A 21,387-nucleotide genomic window follows, 5' to 3' on the forward strand; every position below is an offset into this window, starting at 1 on the left:
AACTTGTTCTCCCCATCTCCCTGAAGCCAGGGTGCAAGCTTGAATCCTAGGCTCTGCAGTCAGACATACAGAGAGGAGATTTCCAATCCAAAGAGGATAACCAGCATAAGCATGGCACCAGCATCTCTTTCGGCCTTGGTCTTGGAGCAGCAGAAGCTGATGCTACCCTGGCAGCTTCCTGGGCACGCTGGCATGAGCCGCATGAACCTTGTTCTTGTGGCTGCTTTAGGACCTTCACTGGAACAGCTGGGCGGTGTGATCTGGGAATTTGCCATCCAAATTCAAGCCTGAGTCTCTGATCCTGAAGAGCTACCTGATACACTTTATTAAGCTTCTTTTCTGCTTCTATCAATATAGGTTTCCTTGTGTATAACTCAGAACCCTGAATGATAACATATTACACAAATATGTAAGGCTAAATTATATATAGTGAAAATGGCCCTTTGAAATTATTTATTTCACACATAACATATAATGTAAGACTGAGATGTTGCATGACAAATGCACAGATTAAGAAACCAGGTTGCACTCAGCTCCGTGCTCACACTAAGAGAGGTTTGCAAACCCTCCCACTCTGGGGAGCAGCGCATCCTCACTCTGGGCACATGCTATTCGGCTACTTAAGAGGAATGGAGCCGACACGATTTAAATTGCACTCTCTCTTTTTGCTGCTATTTTGTGGAATTCACACATGTAAAAAAAAATGCTAATAATGTGACTTAACTATGCAATAAAAGAGAGAAGCTCTAATGGTAGAGCTGTTGTAAATTTCTGGCAGCGGACTTTCTAGATTGCTGGATCTTTTCAGAAGACTCGAACGTAAGCTCCACAGTTGGGCTCTGTAGCTAGGTCCAGATATATCCTTAGAAAGTCATTAAAACCACCCAGGCTGTATGTAAAAATGTTGCTCTCTTGATGATACTCTGAGAAAAACTGTAAAAGATGTAAAGCTTTGAGCTTCTTGTGAAATATTCTCCTTAATGATTGGAGATGATGTATTTCCTTGATTTGTGATTATAATTTGGTAATGTTCCATAGCCTATAGTCATTTTCCATGTATTGTTATGTGTTTGAAACTGCACTTTAGCAGTTGTAGAACCAAAGTTGTGGGAAATGGGCTCCTTATTAAGCCCACATAAATGTTTAGAGGAACTGTATACAGACTATATAACTCTTCCCTCATCCTTCACTTCATTCATTTTTTTTTTTTTCTTTTTCAGGCCATCATCTCTCAGCAAGGTGACATATTTGTTTTTGACCTGCAGACCTCAGCTGTTGCTCCCTTTGTTTGGTTGGATGTAGGAAGCATCCTAGGGAGATTTAGTGACAATGGTTTCCTCATGACTGAGAAGACACGAACTATATTATTTTACCCTTGGGAGCCCACCAGCAAGAATGAGTTGGAGCAATCTTTTCATGTGACCTCCTTAACAGATATTTACTGAAGGAATCTAGGTTGTATTTTCAGTGCACAATGGGAATAAAGCATTTCTAAAGCACCGAATGGAGAGGAAGGCAACGGAGACAAGGAGAGAAGCCGAGAGACATGCCTGCGTGCTGCCACGCATCTGAGCGATTGCTCTGTGAAGAGTTGTACACTGAACATTTTCAGGGCAAGCTGTTTACCCAGGCAATGTCCTCAAACAAGCCTGTGCCGGGGTGTCCTGAAATCTGTGCCAGGACTGTGTTTTTAGCCCTTCACCTCTCAGCTTTAGCAGGACGTGAACCAGTTATAACAAGATGGCCCTGCAGCTGGTTACAAGAATGTGACATGACAGGATCTATGGAACCAAATGGAAGGTTTTGAGGTGATGTAGGTCTTTCACAGTTAGCTTTGGGGAATACTGAATACTCAAATAAAGTGCTTTGTTATTATTTCAGAGGGAATGGTGATTGAAATGTTACAACAGAGATTTCTTGGTGGTAGCTATTTGGGTAAAGGTATATGAGTATTTTTCTGTACGTGTGAAATTATATAAAAATAAAAGTTACATAAATTACATTGACAACTTGATATTTCATCTGTGGCTTATTTACCCATTCTGTAAATATTCAATTTTGCCCAATACTGTGCTAGGCCCTAATTTCCATTTAGTTCTCATTATTATTCTGCTTGGTAAACTGGGAGAGTTTGAAGACTCTAAACTAAGACATATGAAAGGTTTTCTCTGGAAACAGTCATGTAATTGGTTATAGAATGGACCAGCAAAGAGTGTTTGGCTTTAAAACTAAGGTATTATTAGTGATTTTGGTTTTAAAAATGAGAAGCATTATGTTCAGTGACTCTAAAAGTAACTACGGACAATCCAGTCTTCTTCAGTATCTAAGAGTATCCTCATTTTATATGTACACACACACACACACACACACACACACACACACAGCTTTATCAAGGGGGTAAGGGGACTTAGGGCTGGGACTCCGTCGAGTCTTACTTGATAAATATTATATCATGTTCTTATGACTATTGTAAATCCTGTTTTAGCAAAGCATTGCTGCGAGGCAGGGAGGACTGCTCTTCTTGACACCTGTGCATGTTCTGCCAGGGCCCTGAGAAGGGGCTTTCAAGCTGATGTGCCAGAGTTTACTTTGTAGTTTGCCCTTACTAGTTCTATAACCTTAAACAAGTTATTTAACTTCCTGTGCTCAGTTTTCTTGTGGCTAAATGGGAGTGGTAACACCCACCTTGTAAGTTTGTTTTGAAGAATAAATAAAATAATTTAGCTCAAGGGCTGGGCCCCAGATTGGCACATAGTGACGCTCTGTAATGGAAGCATCATCCTGGGACTGAGCTTGGTGTCCTGGAGGGGGTGAGGCTTCCAGCCACAGTCTCTAGATTCAAATCCAGGTACTGAAGCTTCTGACTGTGTGTCCTTGGGCAACAATTCAACTTTTGAACTGTAGTTTCCACCTCTGTAAAATGGAGCTAATGATCCCTCACCTTCAAAGGTGGTTGTGAGGACTTAACAAATAGGGTCTGGAACAATTTAAAATGCTAAGTAAATGGTGATTGTACTTTTTAACATCACATTCATTATCACCCAGTTAGTACAGAAAGCAATAGTAAAAATGAAGTGAAGAGAGGCAAATGGTACGTAAGTTCTTCCAGCAAATTCTTTCTGAAAATAATACCAGAAAAGAATAATTTGTAAGGGAAGAATAAATTAAAGGACATAAATATATGCTGACAAGAACTTCTAAAAGAAAAGAAATGTGCCATATACATATTATTCCTATTAAGGAATAATAATAGCCAAAACATTCTTCCACAGTTCATGTGTGGCAGCATAGTTAGTCATTTTTACTGTTTTCATAGATTTATCTTGCCATGCAGGAATACAGTCTGATGCACTTACTCTTGACTTTGAGTTTTTGATAGGGTTTTTCTGTTAGTGGTGGTTTTTGTCCATTCTTGCATTGCTGTACCTTAGACTGGGTAATTTATAAGGAAAAGAGGTTTAATTGGCTCACAGTTCTGCAGGTTGTACAGGAAGCATCGCAACAGGCATCTGTTTGGCTTCTGATGAAGCCTTAGAAAGTTTACAATCAGGGCAGAAGGCGAAGCAGGGACAAGCATGTCATATGGCGAAAGCAGGAGCAAGCAAAAGAGAGTGGGTGGGAAGTGCCACACACTTTTAAACCACCAGATCACCTGTGAACTCAGAGCAAGAGCTCATTTATCACCAAGGGAATCCGTGCCTATGATCCAGACACCTTCCACCAGGCCCCGCTTTCAACATTGGAGATTACATTTCAACATGACATTTGGATGGGGACATATATCTAAACCATATCTTTAGTTGTGTGAACAATAGGATAAAAAGACCAGAACCAGGTCCTACTGTCATATGCTCTTGCAAAGCACATTACAGAGAGAGTGGGATGAAGAGAGGTCAGTTCTCAGAATTATATCTTCCCATTTCGGAACAGAGAGAACAATAAAAATCATAATTTTCTCATTCACATTCGTGATAACTCTTCTTATTCTCTCTTTTTTTCCTTACTTCACTTTTCATTGTGAGACATTTTCACACCATGAGAAGTCACTTGGAAAATAAATAGAAAGATTTTGTTCTCTGTTGGAATGAAGGTGAACTGGAGTGCAGGAGAAATAAAGATATGTTTCCCTAACATTCCTAAAGTGACAAAGACCTGAGATAGAAAGAATATTCTCTTGGGCTACCTCTGGCTCTCAGATATGAAACTTATTACCCAGCTTGGTAAGATTTAGGGAGAAAAGCAGGTAGGCATTGTCTGTGTGGGAAATTCAAAGCATTTGAAAACATCCCCAGCGTCTGCCTTGACTGAATGCAATCTTATTAATTCAATAAGCACATGCAATTAAAAGGGTTATGCAGAAAAGACAGTAGTATTTTCAAGTGAATGGGAGAATTGTTGTTTTCTAATTGATTTATCAGAGGCATGAACCAGAGTAGCATGCAAAACCTTAAAATCACTGGCAAAACCAGTGTTGTCTTAAGACATGTTTCTATTCTGCCCCTAGACATTGTTTAACTTAAGGATTTATTCATTCATTTATCAAGCATGTATTGCAGACCACTCTGGGCAGGCATTGTCCTTGTCACTGGGGTATGGCAATGAAAAAGGCAGACAAGTCCTAGTTCTCATGGATCATTAAGCCAGCGAATGAGGCAATTCCAGCTGGTGATAAGTCCTTAAGGTTCATGTGATGGCGACAGGGGAGCAACATTAGATAAGGCACCATCTTGTTCAATACTTTAGGGAAGCTTTTTGGAAAGTATATGGTAAAAAAACAAGTGAAAAAAATTCAGTTGAGAAATAAGTCTTTAAAGACCTTCATTGTAATTAATACATAAGGAAAGAAAAGCACAAAATCAGCTGGTTATGTAGTTGGGGCTCTGAGCCTGTGATCTACAAGCTGTGGGTGAACTAACCTGCCAAGACATCTTTGAGTCCTTGTATGGGGCCAGTGAATGAGCTTAGCAAAGATAAGAGCAATGCATCACTGTTTCATGTTTTATAAATATCTCTCCTTATTTCTGTAGACACGGGTTACTGAATCTTGCCGTGAAAGAAAAGTTTGCTTAACCCCTTAGGTTGGTCTCTGTCTTTAAACAAGATTTATTGAGCTCCCCTGTGTGCCACATCATGCTATGCAGTGATCAAGTACACATGATTATAGTAACACCTAAGTTACCTACAACTCTCAGGAAATGAAACATTCTGGCTCACGAACATTTCTGTTTGAGAACTAGCACTCATCCCTGCCTCATAATTTAGGTGGGAACAACCCTCTTGTTCTGATTCTGTTCCTGTTACTTTTTGTTGGTTTTGTAAAATTTACTGGTCCACTGCCAGTAGTTGGAGCAGACACTGTTGGCTGGCCACCTCACAGCCAGATCATCCTCCTCTCTGCTAATAGAGGTGGCCGTGTCCAGCCTCAGAGACTGAATCATAATTTGTTATTCTAATCCTAGTCTCCACTGCCAGTGATTGATGCAGGGTTAGGCCCATGACACATTTCAAGAATGAATCATAAGTTGATGTCTAATGTGGGGTTTCTGGGGGAAGGTTTCCATGCCTGATAAGAGATAGACCTGAGGCAAAACCCTCTGCTGTTGGGTAAAATTGAGAAGCTATTTGAGGGCCTGACACCTGGAGCTGCTGCAGCCTTTTTTTGGTGATCTTAAAGAAGCATTTTTGACAGGGGGTGTCAGAGATGTTTAGCTGCTAAATTAACCCTGCAACCATCTAACATTGGTCTTATTACAATGTGGCAAAAAATAAAGGTTTAATTGTTTAATCTTGTAGTCAGGTGTTCTGATTTTACAACCCAAAGCATCCTAATTGATATAGCAGTTAAAGGTGTGGGCATTGAAATCGGACTGACTTGTGTTTCAGTCCCAGATCTACCAGTAGCAGGCTGTTCTTCATTGGATACAGGCTACTGAGTCTTTCTGTGCCTTAGTTTCTTTAAACATGGGAATAATAACAGTATCTGCTTCATAGGTTAATTGTGAGGTATAAAGGAGATAATGCATAGATTATTGATAGCACGTGATAACTATCCACCAAATGTGAGCTATTACAATCATCATTGCCTCTGTGTGAAGCCTTCAGAACAAACCTAGGGAGGTGGGCAGAACTGAACGTGTGCAGGCATTGGATGGTGGCTGTGAACAGCATCAACCAGGTGAGCTGGGGGTGTTGGGGGCAGCAGTGAGCCTGGGAGAGGAGCAGGTAGGACCTGGATACCCCCGCACCCTGCCTTGTCATCTTGAAGATTTAGGTCATATTTGGCCAGCAGGTCATGGTCTAGACTGTGTTTTAAAAAGTTGAATTACATGCTAACATTTAAAAAGGGAAAGATTCCATGTAAAATATAGATGTATCTATCTCTGATCTTCTTGTAATGGTATTTTTTAAAGCCCTTATATGTTTAACCCACTTACAGTCAGGCATTCTCGTTTTACAATTAAAAGCATCCTCGTGGATAAAGGCGTGGGTCTTTGAGGTCAAACATATCTGGGCCTTGGAGAGAGCAGTGTGGGCACCTGGGTGTCCTATTAGCTGGGGGGATTCGTCACCTACTTCCTTGTGCTGGGATGCTGCAGTGGCAGTGGTGCCTTTAGTGAGGAAGGCTGTTGGGGCCGTAGTTTGCCAAAGTGGGCTGGGAGCGGTGGCTCACGCCTGTAATCCCTGCACTTTGGGAGGCTGAGGCGGGTGGATCATCAGGTCAGGAGATCAAGACCATCCTGACTAACAGGGTGAAACCCCGTCTCTACTAAAAATACAAAAAAATTAGATGGGCGTTGTGGCGGGCACCTGTAGTCCCAGCTACTCGGGAGGCTGAGGCAGGAGAATGGCCTGAACCTGGGAGGCAGAGCTTGCAGTGAGCCGAGATTGCGCCACTGCACTCCAGCCTGGACTACAAAGCGTGACTCCATCTCAAAAAAAAAAAAAAAAAAAAAAATTGCCAAAGTGGGTGAAGGAAGGGCCCCTGCTCTTTTACAATGAGCTCTCAAGCCAAATTGGGTGACTGGCACGCTTCCCTACCCATATTTTTGGTATTGGAATGAAAGGATTTTTAACTAGTCAACTACAAACATGAATGAGATTTTGCCTTGTCAAAGACCCAAATTGTGTGAGCATGCACTTGTGTGTGTAAGTGTGAAGGCTGCATGTGGTGTGAGGGCTATGGGCTCATGCTCTGATACGGAACCTCCCAGTACTGGCCTTGGACCAATCACTTAACCTCTAAGCCTCAGTTTCCTTATCTTGAAGTTGAGATTAGTGCTAATAACTATCTCACAGTGTTCCTGTGAAGATTAAATAAAATAAAGATGTAAATGTAGTAAATGCAATAAATGCTGGTTTATCAATGTCATTCCTCAAAGGATAAGGCTGGTGGTGGCTGAAATGTTCAGGCGTAAGAATCTTTCATTCTGGCCAGGCGCGGTGGCTCATGCTTGTAATCCCAGCACTTTGGGAGGCCGAGGCGGGCGGATCACGAGGTCAGGAGATCGAGACCACGGTGAAACCCCGTCTCTACTAAAAATACAAAAAATTAGCCGGGCCTGGTGGCGGGCGCCTGTAGTCCCAGCTACTCGGAGAGGCTGAGGCAGGAGAATGGCGTGAACCCGGGAGGCAGCGCTTGCAGTGAGCCGAGATCGCGCCACTGCACTCCAGCCTGGGTGAAAAAGCGAGACTCCGTCTCAGAAAAAAAAAAAAAAAAAAAAAAAGAATCTTTCATTCTGCTTGCCAAAAGGAAAGAGCAACTTAAGCCTTCTGTACTAAGGGAAAATAATCATCAGGGTTCATGACCTGAGTTGAAGGAGAAAAATCCAGGCAGAAAGCTGAAGAAATTTCAAATTCCTTTTTTTTGGTAAGGTTTTTCCAATTTTACAGAAGCAATAAAATAAAAAATTAAAATAAAATAAAATAAAATAAAATATAAAATAAAATTGAGTAGCAATAGGCAAGCCAGCTGTTGGATGATTGTGCAAAGTTCTGCTTCTTCCAGCAGAGGCCTCTTGTGCTCCAGAAATGAGGCTGGTGGTGGGTGGAAGGGACTGCCCTGGGCCAGGGTGCTGGCTTCCTGGAGGCTTCCCCAGAGTACAGGGCATCTGCTGCCTTCAGCGAGGGGAGGGGAGCCTAAGGAAACACTTGCAGGGCTGCTCCCCAAACCCTTCACCTTCTGGGCTTCAGGGAGCTGGATGCCAGTGCCCCAGAGGAATGCATGAATGTGAAACTACCTTAAAGAAGGAAATAAAGAGAAAGAAAAGAAGGGAGGGATGAAGGGGGAAAGAGGTGGGAGAAAGAGAAAAAGAAAGAGAAAGAGAAAAGTTGAGAGAAAGAGACTAGGAGAGAAAGAGAAAGGAAAACGGAAGGGAGAGCAGAAGAATGAGAGAGAAAAGGAAAGAAATGGTGAGAGAGAGAGAAAGGAAGAGAGAGAGAGAAAAGAGAGAAAGAGAAAGGGGGGAGATGGAGAAAAGTGGAAGGGAGAGAAAGGAAGACAGAATGAGAAAAGGAGAGAAAGGAAAGGAGAGAGAAGAGATAGAGAGAAAGGGAGAAATAGGAAGGATGGAGGTGAGGAGGAAGGGAGGAAGGAGAAAGAAGGAACCCAAAGGGCAGCTCTGTTTGCTGAGCTCTGGTTTCTTCCCTGGCTCCAGGGCTAATACAGGCTGAGCACCAGCATAGCTGGATCACAAGGTTCAGATCCATAGAGCAAATTTGTCCACTTTCTGCCTGCCTTTAGGTTACAGACAGGTCCCAGACTTAACAATGGTTCAACTTACGATTTCATGACTTTTTGACTTTATGAGGGATTTATCGAGGTATTAAGTGCACTTTTGACTTATAATGGGTGTATCAGGACATAACCCCATTGTTAAGTGGAGGAGCATGTGTATTTCATTTCCATCCACTGTTGCTACCTTGGCAAAAGGGTGGCATATAAATGCTTTTTAATTCAAATTTACTTACTATGGATCTATGAAAACTTGGCACCAAGCCTCCTGAATAGATGATTGACAGAAGAGAAGTCAGATGAGCTATTTAAAGACTCAGTAACAAAACAATCAGGAAAGGACCAAAACTGTGAGCTATGGGCATGATTTGGGGAAAGGAATTACATTCCGCTGGTGGAGGGACCAAAATGGTCCTTGGCCCATACACTGTGTGCATATGTTGCTCATCATTCAAGATGTGCTTTTGGCTAGGCAGTAAAGGAAGGCAGGGCCGAATGGTGGCTTTGACCTTCCCAGATCAAAACTGGGATGGAGAAGAATGCTAAGGACTGCTTGCATCAATCAGGCCTGAGAGGTTCGCTCATCCGTGAGCATATATGCACTTCCTGAGCATATACGGTCTTCATCTATTGGGGAGGTAAAATTCCCCCTGCTACTGTGGTCGCAGGCAGCAGTGGTGAAGGGGCAGGGGCTTCAGGACCTAAAAGAAGAGAACAAGAATGTTGCTTTTTTGGCAGCCCTGCTCCTGTAGCAGGACCTGTCTGTGGGATTATGATGGGTCTTTACGGGGATGTCATTTCTGGTCCCTTTGGCCTCCCTAGGCCAGGCTTTGCTTCAGCTCAGAGGCAGGATTCTGTATTAACGTGAGTGGCCCATGGATAGCTTTTTGGGGGTCCTGGCTTGAATTGTTGAGGGAAGGTGAAGGGACACAAAGAAATGGCAGAAAGAGGCAAGTGGTGGAGAAAAAAAGCTTCTGAGGGCCCCAAAGGAAAAGAAGTGGGGCTGGAAAGAGTAGGTAGGAGGAAGAAAATCAGCATAGACTCAAGGTGTCTTCCTGGGCCTGTTCTTGGGGACTGGTGCCAAGCATCACGTGTGCTGCAGCTGAGTTCATTTGTTGAGGGAATGCTGACTTCCTGCTGTCTGGCCACCCTCAGATAATACTTCAGGGCCCCATTTGGCAAGCTTCTTCCCTCTCCTGGGTATGACCCACTCCTTCGAAGCAGTTGTGTGTTCCGTGACACACTGCTGCAGTGTGAAGCCAAGGAGCACGGTATGAGGATTGAAGACTGAGTCCCGGCCCAGCCCTTGCTCTTCACATTAGACCAGGGGCCTTCTAGCACATCAGCAACTCTGTCTTGTGGAGAATGGCAGGAATTAAAACCCCTCCCTGTTCACCTCTCAGGCTGCTATGACAGTCAGTACTTGAAAATATTTTCTAAATGAAAACATTCACATTTAAAGTTTTTTATTTTTGCGAATTTTTTTTCAAAATTGCAGAAAAAAATTATTTCAAAAGCGTAAGGGAACATTTGCATTTGAATAAGGTGATAAAAAGGGGTGCTGAAAATGAAAAAAAAAGAAAACCCACGACATGAAGTTTTTCATTCAATTTTTTAAAGCCAAAAAATAAGTTGTGCATTATTGCTTTAGGAAAAGGAAAAAGGAACTGCGAAACAGTTTTGAAATGAAGAAAATATCGATAGCTTTTCACCAGGGAACAGACCTAATACACGGTTGTCTACTATTGGGCATCGACTTACAGCCTTCCCTGATCTGATGTACCCCCAACATAGTCCTCAGGGTTCCACCTCACTGTCTTCATCACCAGCTCTGCTTCCCGGATCCCAAGAAGGAATCCCGGGAGAAAGGGTTTTGAGAATTTCTGTTTCATCTGCTATCCTTCTGGCCTGAAGAGAATATTATTTCCACAAGAACCAATTTCTGCTCCTTTCCAATTTATCTGAGAAAATGGGAGCCAAGGTCTTTCCAGCTCTCTGCAGATCACAACCAAGATAAACTTGCTTGTCCCTTTCTTTTGGGTAGGATCTTAAAGGGCCAGGGCCTCTTGAAGAACGCTAACTGTGGTGTCTACAAGCCCAGGACTTCTTGTGCAGCGTTTAAGGAACTATGGAGCATAGAGGTTGGAGAGCAGAGATCTCTGTGAATCAGTGCTAGGGCAAAAAGATGTAGCTGCTGTTAAGTCTTCCCCAGCCTACCTGCCCTCATATCCTTGATCACCTCTGAGGATTTCCTTAAGAAAAACTGTGACTTTGTGCTTACAATGCAATCTTCATGCTTAATCCTAGGAAATGATTTTGCCTTTAGTGATGGCCATTTACCATGATCGCAGGTGACTTTCAGAGTGAATATCTGCATACAAGTTGGAACTAGAAAGAACCTTATGGCTCAGCCTCCCTCAGCGAAGGGATTATGACCTATGCCAAAGTGTGACCTGTTCCAAAATCAACAGCTCTCTTACTACTGGAAACAGAAGTAGACCACCCTCCTATATTCACTGCTCTTAGTGTGACCAAGGGACAGAAGTTTTTCTCCAGCACAACATGAGAGGAGGTGACACATTCAAAACTCCCTCACATACTTCTCTCAACATTTTTCTCCTGGCTGACTGGGGCCATCACCCCTAGCAAGACCTTAGGAGCCAAGTGTTGGAGGAAGAATGACTGTCAGCCTGGATCCCTGCGTGGCTAAGTGGAAGAGAGACACTACTCACCCCTGACCCTGCTGCAGTGTTGTTACTGGAGTCAAGTGATCCTGCAGTCATGCCTCTCATGTGTCTCAGTTTCCCCATGACCACCCATTGTAGTGCCTGGCAAGCAACAGATGCCCAAGAAATCTTGATTGAATACATATCTTTATTCTTTGAAGACTCCTGTGATAGTTCAGTGAAATAATCACTTTGGAAAGAGATACCAACGTGGAAAAGCTAGTTGACAGAAGTAAGATGATGCTATCTTAGCACCTTCCTCCCTTTCATCTTAAGAAGCTTGAACAACTTGTGGAACTATTCATTTGTCCAGGGTAACAGAAAAAGGCTATCATGGACATAATGAAATCCATAGTAATTGAAGGAGATCCATTTAATTTCAAGCCTCTCCTCAGTGTCTCCCCCAATTCCAAAACCAAATGACAAACCTGGAAAACCAATGGGCAGGAACTTGTAGTCTCAAGGATTGGTATTTACATGAAGCAGCCAGCCACAGTGAGGCCAATGGAGAAGAGACACTCTCACTTTGTAGGCATTCAGAAAAAGATAAAGACTTGGATAGTTTAGGAAGATGATCTTTAAGATCTTATCCAATCCCAAGTTCTGTGATCTTCAAGAAAATAAACAGAATTTTAGTTTCATCCTCTTTTGACTCCTGTGCCTCCCAAGTCCATTCCCTGGGGAAACACAAGTCAGAAACAGAATTTCCCCCAAAAGCACAAAATGGAAGGCCGAAAGAAATGCAATAACTTCCAGTCAATGAATAATTCATATTTAAGCATCCTTGCCTCCTATTAGGGGGAAAATCAAGTCTCCAAGCAATATGTCCTCTTAGTTATACTTGGGGTTCATTTTGCATTTTGGTTGGGTACATGACAACTCCATCATCTTTGTAGAGGACTGTATGCATTTTTCTTTCTCTTTTAAATAAAGCATGTTTTTGTCAAAGGACTGCAAACCTTACTAAAGAACAGTCTTTGGAATTAGACGGGCCTGCATTTGAATCGGGGTGAGTTATTTAATAACTTCAGATCACTCATTTCCTTATTATAAACTGGGGTTAAATATTATACCTCATAGGGGTGTCTTGAGAATTATCATTAGAAATTATTAATCCAAAAGGGCTGGCATGTAATAAATGCTCCACGCTGGCTGGATCTTTCCTCTCCTCCTTTTTTCTTGCTAAAATGTACAAAGTCCAGTTTGCACGGCTGCATTCCATGGCGGTGACCAGGAACGTCTGTGCCACATTCGGCTACTTCAGAAGATGCAGGTAGGTAAATGAGCAGCAGCAGGGCTTCGTTCTGCTGCAAAGAAAGATCGCTGATCCTGAAAAAGTCTGGGTTATGCCTGCAGAGTATAGAAACCTCAAAAATGACTGAAGTTCTGAGGAAGCTATTTTTAAATGGCCTCCTGCTGTGACACAAGCTTTCTGGGAAGGTTTATTTCAGGCCCATTATAGCTTTCCACCTGGTCTCCTGCATTCCTTTTGGTTTATCTCCATCTGCTGGTACAATATGAAAGATACTTTCACAGAGACCCAGACAACACTGGTGGCCTTGCTGTTGCAGCACCACACAGAGGTTCAGGCCAGCACTGAGATCTGGGAGGAAGAAGAGTAAGTTTTTGGGACAGAAGAGAAATTGGGCTTCTTATGAAAGAAGGGGAATATAATTTTTCTGTCTTGGTGTGAGTTGCTTAGTTGTTCCTCCTCAAGTCAGCTTCTCTACACATGAACTTCTGGTAGGTGAGTTGTCAAGTTGGAAGCCTGGAGCATGGTGACAATCCACTCCACACTTAAGGCTTAAAACCTCAACCATTATTTAATTTGCTCACGAATCTGCAATGTGGGCAGGGCTCTGCAGAACAGCTTGTCTCTATTCTGGGCAGCATCAGCTGAGGCAGTTTGAGGGCTAGATGGGGTGACTCAATAGCTGAGGGCTGGAATCTTCTGAAAGCTTCACTCCCTTACACATTTCTTGGTTGATGCTGGCATCAGCCGGGGCCTCAGTAAGTCTGTGGACTGAACACCTGCACTTGGTTCCTCCATGTGGCTACTTGGCTCCCTCAGAACACAATGACCAGCTTCTAAGAGAGAGGGCCCAGCGGGATGGGGCAGAAGTTGTATTCCATTTTATGACTTAACCTTGGAAGTCACTTAGCATCTCCTCCGTCCTTGTCACTTTTGCTTAGATTCTCAGAGAAGGAACCCAGGCCCCTCCCCTCAGTGGGAGGAGTGTCAGCCTCATGTTGTAAGATAGGAGGCTTTGTAGTGGCCAGCTGGAAAACAATGATCTGCCACAGAAAGGAACCCGCAGAGGTGTGGAGGCATGGGCTGCTTGTTGGAAAATTAAGAATTAAGGAAAGTCAGAGCTGTATTTTTTCACTTTACAGAAACTTCACTTTACAGTGGGGCTGGGTAGGGGTGGAGAAATGGCAATGTAATAGAAAACATAAGTAGGATTCTCCTTGAGATTCTATTTATTTGGGAGATGCTGTAAAATGAAGAACCTAAACTGCTTTTATACCAGTGAAAAGTTTTTCTTAGAAAAGCCTTCCCTATATCAAGATTTATCAATGACATCTAGCACTTCTAATATTTTTATGGCTTAATTTTTGATATATTTGGAAATTATTTTGATGAAAGGAGGGAGGCAGGTGTTCAGATGGATTGTTTTCAAGTGATTAGCCAATTGGGACCTCTGTTTATTGAGTGATATGCTTTGGCTGTGCCCCCACTCAAATCTCATCTTGAATTATAGCTTCCACAATTCCCACGTGTTGTGGGAGGGACCTGGTGGGAGATAATTGAATCATGAGGGCAGTTTCCTCCATACTGTTCTCGTGGTAGTAAGTCTCATGAGAGCTGATGGTTTTGTAAGGGGAAACCCCTTTCGCTTGTCTCTCATTTTCCTTTCGCCTGATGCCATGTAAGACGTGTCTTTCACCTTCCGCCGTGATTGTGAGGCCTCCCCAAACACGTGGAACTGTGAGTCCATTGAACCTCTTTTTCTTTATAAATTTCCCAGTCTCGGGTATGTCTTTATCAGCATTTATCAGACTAATACATTTAGTAATCATCTTTTTCTCATTGATTTGAAATTTTACTGTATCATATACTAAATTCCTATATATTTTGGAGCCTACTTCTGGACTCTATTTTTATCTGCCTTCTCATCAAGATAATGTCCCATCATGAGCTCTGGAGCTAGACAGGAATTGTCTAATCCTTACCCAGCTCATCTTATTTAGATTGTGCCACCTCACTTTCCTCCATCTCATGCAATGCTATACCTCTTCAATGTCTTCTCCACACCTCTGTGATAAAGTATTAAGATTTCCATATACCAGAGGGCCCTGGACTAGGAGCCTTCCAGCATGAAGCTTTGCTGAACTGCTTCTGAAAGAGTTGGGAATACGGAAGAGGAAAAAAAATCAAAGTTAGACAGAGCTGGGTGTAAACTCAGAAGCAGCTTAGCTATGGTCAGCTTTAAGCCTCAATTTCCTTCTCTGTAAGTTGGGTTGTTTTTCAAGATTAATGGCTCAATGTGTTGTACAGAATTGTTCTGCATGGCTCCAAGCACCTTGTGCAGGCAAGGTTCTCGGGGAAACTGACTCTGAGTTGGCAATTTATGTGTTAAATGGTTTTCTGGAGTGCCTGCAAGATCAACAGCTATGGAAGGGTGAGAGAGTAAGCAGGACGGGCAGAGGGAGAAGTTGAGTGCAATGCAGCCTCCGCCACTCTAATGGGAACGCTGAAGCTTAAACAGCCCTTCAGTGTTGTCCCATGTTGGACAGGAATATGTGAATGTGATAACCAGGCTATGGAATGATCCCACGATTATAAGGAAGCATCTTAGAAAAGTATTTGCACAGATCAAACAAGGTGAGGTCATCAATTTGCTTTTCCTTTTATTATAAAAGTAAAATAAAAAATAGCATTTATAAATCCAACATTTTTTCCTTTAAAGTATTTGATCTAAAAAACATATTTACAACAGCAAAATGCAGAAAAGGGGGAAAATACCATTTTCAGCAATGATTGTAACCATGTTTAAATATTGACAAGTAAGGTTTTTTTTTTTTTTTTGCAAATCAGAGAAATAACCACATTAGAAAAAGCAATATGCCTTTTTTTTTTAAAATGGCACGTAAAGTGACTCTCATTTTAAAATATCCCTTTTCTTAACCCTTAATTTGAATGCAAACTGATGCTGTGGATGGTCAGAAGGAATGCCAGGTGGCGATCGTGATACCTTTAATGACAATAGCAACGTAGCAGAGGGACAACAGCAATGGCAATAGAAAGCAGCTGTGATCCAGCAGCAGCTGGCAAAGCTTAGTAAGCAGCCTCATCCCCAGATGCATCCACTCAGCCAGTGCTGTGATTGCTAGATACTATCTGTAAGTGAACCAAACTAAAATTCATTTATGAACCAAGAAAGGAAGCCAAGTTGAAGAGGTCTCGAGTTAAATCGAGAATGATTCAGGCGGGCCGGCTCTCTGAGCACCTTCGGATGCACTTCAGCTTCTGTCTTGTGGACAATGCAGTGGAATTTTAGGGCTTTGGTTTACACGGTGTGGGAAATTGTCAGCAGGCTAAATTTTGCCTTCTAGAGGTCCTTCCTGCCCATAATCATGGGGAATTTTGTTGAGAGTTAGCAGTGAGCCGCCACTGGTCAGAGACTCGGTAAAGCTGAGTTTGCGGAAGGACGTCTCCACGCCGCTGTCGCAGACACTGTCACTGTCTCGGAGCTCGTCTGAGGGGAGAAAACACAAATTCACTGGGGGAGCGGTCGGGACCAGGCAAAGCCTTTGCTCTCATACACCTTATGCTCCAGACGGGCTCCAAGTTTGGCTCTAAAAAGCTCATGGACTATTCTGTGGACAATTCTTGCCCACTGGCTTCTGCCAGCCACACATCCCACCTATGCCACCCCCACTGTCACGACTGCTCACCGTGGTGGGAAGGGCAGAAGATACTGTGGGACATACTGTGAGGATGTTATTAGCCAAATGTCAGAATTAGCCAAATGCTTTCACATCTTCCTCCTGCAATCTAGTCTTGTGTTTATGAGAATCCTTTCTCAATTCTCTTGACTCACAGTGGACCTTTTTTTTCCCTTAGAAATCAGGTGTAGTTTTCCAACCACTGTATTACCTATTTCATAGCTGGGGAAACTGCTGAACCTTGGCAAAATAAATTGGTGACAGAAGCAAGAACTAAAAATGAGATCTCTCTCTGGGCCTCATATGCTATTACAGCATACATTGCCTTGAAAACATTTTTGGCAGCAAAAAAGTGAAATGATTTTGGTGAAAATGAGTCTATACTGGAAAATCAGGTTGAATTCCCTTTGTTGATAAGTATCCTTAGGGATATGACCAAGACAAATTATTTCCTATACAGTGAGTAAGGAAACAGAAGTCTAATATACACTAATCAAAATGCTATCTTCTTATGTATCAAATTCCAATATTAGAATATTAAGACCTTAATGCCAGTGGCATGACTATCATCTTGGTATTGACTGATTTATTTAATCAACCAATCTTTATTTGGTGTCTATTATGTGCTACAAACTATGAGATATCCTAAAAATAACTACAAATTAAGGGCTTAATGCTTAGGTATTTACTTTTTAAAAATGTAAGTATTTGCTTTTTTTTTTTTTTTAATATCTGTGCAGAAGGAGCACTGGGCCGTGACTCAGATCTGGGTTGTTTTCTGGCGGATACATTATTCCTTTCTCAAGTGCACACAATGATGTCTGCCCTTGCTCCCCTGGGAAGGCCCCCTGGCAGAGTGAGATGGGTGCTGAAACTGAGTGGCAAGAAAGAGCCAGCCAATTAAGAGCTTTCCAGGGAATGGGAAGAGAACGGTCAAAAGGCTGGTCAGACTAGTGTGCCAGGGGAGCGGAGAAAACACTTGGGAATGGAAGGGCAGTGTGGAGGAAGAGCTTCCATAGCAATGTTTAAGAAAGCAAACAAGTAAAGCAGGGACACAGTTTTATCTTTAAAACCTCGAACACTGCTAGGCACACAGTGTATGCTTGATCAGGATTTGCTGAATGAATGACTGAATGAACTGAAGGGTATAACCCAGAAGTAACACAATGTCACTAATTTTTAAAAAGAATCACACCATCTGTTGGGCAGAGAGTGGACTGAAGGGAGGTGGACAGGAAGGAAACAAGGGGACTGAGTAGGAGCCGTGCAAGAATCTAGGCAGGAAATGACGGCGGGCTGGACTAGGGCAGTGGTTGCAGACAGGATGACACTTGAAGGGCCGCATATGAAGTGATTAGTGCCAGAAAGGACTCCTGAGGAATTGTTGGATTTTCTCTTAACCTCCTGGAAGATGGCAGTGCTTCTGACAGATGTGGCCAGTATTGGGCTTGGGTGAGGTACCAAGCAGGGAGGGTTTAGGACTGACCCTGGAGGGCTGTGACTTTAAAAGGTGAGTGTGGAAGAGGCAGCCAGGGGAGTGTGCTGTGGAGGAGCCAGGAATGGAGACGGTCTGAAATTGAAGGTAGGGGTCAACCATGACATACTCTGCAAGTGGTCAAGGTGAAAAGGAAGTGACCAGATCTGGCAATGTGGAGGTGACCGGCCACTGTGAGGAGAGCAGGCCTGGTGGAGTGGTGGGGATGGGATCCCAACTGCAGGAGGCCAAGCAGAGGGTGGAAGGTGGCAAGCTGGAAAGAACAACTCTAAAAAATTCTTCTGAGGAGCTCTGCTATGTAGGGGAATAGAGCAATTGGACTGTAGCTAAATGGGATGTGGGATCAAGAGGGTGATTGTTTCGGTGTGTTTTGTTTTTAAAGATGAGGAAATCATGAAATGCTTGCTAGGTGACCTAGTCAGAGTGGGGAGAAGGAACGGCTAGTACAGGAGAGAGAGGTAAGAATTAACAGGAACAACAACCTAGTAAAGGTGGGGGGCTAGACTCAGGGGAGAGGTGGCTCCTCAGCTGGGCAAAGAAATTTAACCCACCAAGCCCGGATGGAAGGCTGCCAATGTGGGCACAGGCACAGGTGGGCTGGCACTTGGTGCAAAGATGAGAGGGTTCTGGTTTCTTCTGTTTTCAACAGAGTGTGAAGCAAGGGTGTTGCATGAGTAAGGGGAGGGAAGGAGTGTTGGGGGTTTAGAAATATAAAGCATGGAATGGTCATTTACAGAGTGGGAGAATAAAATTGTAGGAAATATAGGATTACTGGGCTGGGTTGAGAGTCCATTTCATATGGTTGTGAGACTTTTGGTGGCATGACACGTAGTCCCATATATGGTAGGGAACAAGGTCAGTGTCATAAGCATGAGAGAGGAGGCAAAGGAAGAAGGAGATGGTTCTCTCTTTAAGGTAAATATTATTTCTCTCATGTCTTAAATTTAATCACCCACATCATGTTGTTTTTAGTATTTATTGTATTATTTAGTGTTTACTAAGTAATTCATATGACAATGTGATTTTCCAAGGGCACGGCCCCCTCATCTGAATAGTACTATCAAGAGAGGCAGAGGGTGAGCCCAGGGGGTAGACAGACACACAGAGAAGTGTATCCAGAAGACGAGAAAGAAAACTGCCACACCATATCCAAAGACAGCTGAAGACACCAGCCTGGGGGAGCTGGAAAATATGTCCACTGTCTTTTGTCTTTTTTCTTTACCTATTTGCTGCCTTGTGGAGGCAGGCAAGAGAGGCAATGAGTGGGCCTGAGAGGTGGTCTTCACTGGGCTGGAGGCTGCCTGGATCACGTCAATCGCTTCGGTGTAGCCCATTTGTCTCAGGGCCTCCACCAGCTCTCTGACTGTCCCCCCAGAAACCTGTGAGAAAGAAAGGAAGGAGGAGCATGTTCTTGTGTTTGAGTCCCAGTGCAGGCTGTAAGCACTGACAGCCCACCTTTCCCTCTTCCATGCTGCCTCCTCCACTCAGGAGCCAGGAGGAAATGGAAAGGGCAGAGAAGAGCAACTAAGAAAATACAGTCTTCGAATCAAGTTTCCTGTTTCGGCTCAAAGACCACTCAGGAAATCACAGAGAAGTGGTTTGTAGTAAGCACAGAGAGAGACAGCGAGAGAAGCGCTGAGGCAGTGAAACTCTGCCTATAGTGACGTCTACACCGTCTCCCTCTGTAAGCTGAAGCTCTGAAATCCATGCGCAAACAAAAGCTAACCATGAAATTTTCAATAGAAAACAACTTCACCCCATGCTTTTCTACATTTTACTTCTAGAAGAAAAAAAAAATCACCAGGTAATGGCTCCACTAGGAGTCACCTCACAGAACGTGACTCAATGCCCTGCCATGGGGTAAGGTATGTTCTTGGGGACAGGAAGCTACACATGTTGACTACAGTCAATCGTTTGCTCAGGGCCGTTAAAGTTCTGTGAAAATCCTGACCCTCTACGTAGCATTTTCACAGGAAGTCTCCAGGTATTTGAAAACGGGGAAAATCTGAAAGTATCTGAAAACAGCATTCTCAGGAAGATGGGCTGCCAGCTTGGCCTGGGTCACCCTCCCAGGCCTTGGGCAATGACTGGTTTTCTTCTTCAGAGTTAAGGAACAGCGAAGGAGATTATGCCCTGGCCGGAGATGTTAACAGAGTGAAGTCAAATGAAAATTGCTAAATCTGTAAGGCAACGTGTTACCTCATAGTTGTCCATAAGTGTTTTGGAAGGAGCAGGACTCAGCCGGAAGGCATTATTAAGTATCCCCAGACCTAATTTCTGCGCCAGAGTAGCCCAGTTTTTGTCTGGATCAGGAATTTCTAGCAACTTATAGAGCTGCAGCTTCACATCTTCAGCCAGCTGTTTCATGTCTCCTGAAGGAAATGAAGAAGGAACACACTTGTTCTAACATGCCATAGACACTCTGGAGGGACTGATCATTGCTGCCTGGTTTGCCCTCCAACTCCCAGTGGAACCAACCAAGCTACTCTACTTGAAGGTCAAAGCCCAGCTGAGTGGAAGGCAGTATATATTTACAGTAGATTAAAACTGGATATTCTCCTTCTCTACTTCTAGCATCTTTTGGTTCTGAAATAAGAAATGTACTTTTCACAGTAGACCCTGGATAATGCTGGTTCCTCCCTTTAAATGACAGTGTGGAGATAATAATGGTTAAGAGAATCTGGTTTTATCACAACCCACCTTGTGCTAGTAAATCATCAGATGTAAACTCTGGCTCATATGGTTTCCCATTTAATATGTCAAATACCTGTTGGCAAGAAAAACACCAGAAATCGTTATACATCAAAGGGACCACTAGGGCAGTCTGTTTCTTTATAATAAACAACTCAGCATGTCCTCCTTAGGAGGGCCTGGTACCCTAATGATGGAGGAATGGCAAGAGGAATCAGGACCACCCTCCAAGAATATGGTACCCTTTGGGGGAAGAACAGCTGTAGGGGCTCTGGTGCTGGGAAACTGTGCTTTGCACAAACTCTCTGAGCTGGGTCAGAATACCCAACCAAACTGCAGAGAGTCAGAGCTATAGCCTTTTGGAAGGAACAGGCAGTCCAGGCCACCATGTCAATCATCTCCTGCTCAGAGACCTAAGGCTAGCGAAGAGCTTACTCAGAGCTGTGAAGCTGTCTCCCCTCTTCCATAGTAATAAGCTTATGAGAGTGAATTGTATAAGCTTGCTTAAATTGAGATGTCTAGATGTTCACAAGGCTTGGTGTTAACCCTCTGGCAATACTGACATTTTAACTGAGGGTCCGGAAATGTCTTAGGCTAAAAGAAAAATTATTCCGTAGCTGCAGAGGCATTTGTGGTGTTCTCTGCAGTCACTCTGTTGCTGGCTGACCTGGGTAAGGAGAGCGTGGGGTCACTGAGTGCATCATCTTTTTGTGTTCTGTGGCAAGGCCTTCTGGGGAAATGAGGTGCTAACATAAAGGGAGAACCATGGAGTCTCTGCCAACGTCAGTGAGCTG

At 43.4% G+C, this 21,387-nt stretch overlaps 2 protein-coding genes across 17 annotated transcripts in view; one reads left to right on the top strand and one right to left on the bottom strand.

The window, feature by feature from the left end:
* The window catches only part of MANBA (mannosidase beta), a 113,912-nt gene extending 111,903 nt beyond the window's left edge, over window positions 1-2,009 (top strand). For all 6 annotated transcript variants that reach the window (XM_055296891.2, XM_063611146.1, XM_055296893.2 and 3 more), the window contains one exon: window positions 1,221-2,009. In XM_055296891.2, the coding sequence (XP_055152866.2) occupies window positions 1,221-1,445 (225 nt within the window). In that variant the 3' untranslated portion in view covers window positions 1,446-2,009. The remainder of the gene's footprint in view (window positions 1-1,220) is intronic.
* Window positions 2,010-15,344: 13,335 nt separating this feature from the next.
* The window catches only part of NFKB1 (nuclear factor kappa B subunit 1), a 117,948-nt gene continuing 111,905 nt past the window's right edge, over window positions 15,345-21,387 (bottom strand). For 6 of the 11 annotated variants that reach the window (XM_063611141.1, XM_063611138.1, XM_063611137.1 and 3 more), the window contains 3 exons: window positions 20,603-20,669; window positions 20,102-20,274; window positions 18,865-19,281 (listed from right to left, as the gene is read on the bottom strand). In XM_063611141.1, the coding sequence (XP_063467211.1) occupies window positions 18,946-19,281; window positions 20,102-20,274; window positions 20,603-20,669 (576 nt within the window). In that variant the 3' untranslated portion in view covers window positions 18,865-18,945. Of the gene's footprint in view, window positions 16,218-18,864; window positions 19,282-20,101; window positions 20,275-20,602; window positions 20,670-21,387 lie in introns of those variants that run through there. The other 5 variants (XM_063611144.1, XM_055296888.2, XM_055296887.2 and 2 more) reach the window with 1 other exon arrangement.

The sequence above is a fragment of the Symphalangus syndactylus genome, chromosome 10, assembly GCF_028878055.3.
Source record: "Symphalangus syndactylus isolate Jambi chromosome 10, NHGRI_mSymSyn1-v2.1_pri, whole genome shotgun sequence".
NCBI classification, from domain to species: domain Eukaryota; kingdom Metazoa; phylum Chordata; class Mammalia; order Primates; family Hylobatidae; genus Symphalangus; species Symphalangus syndactylus.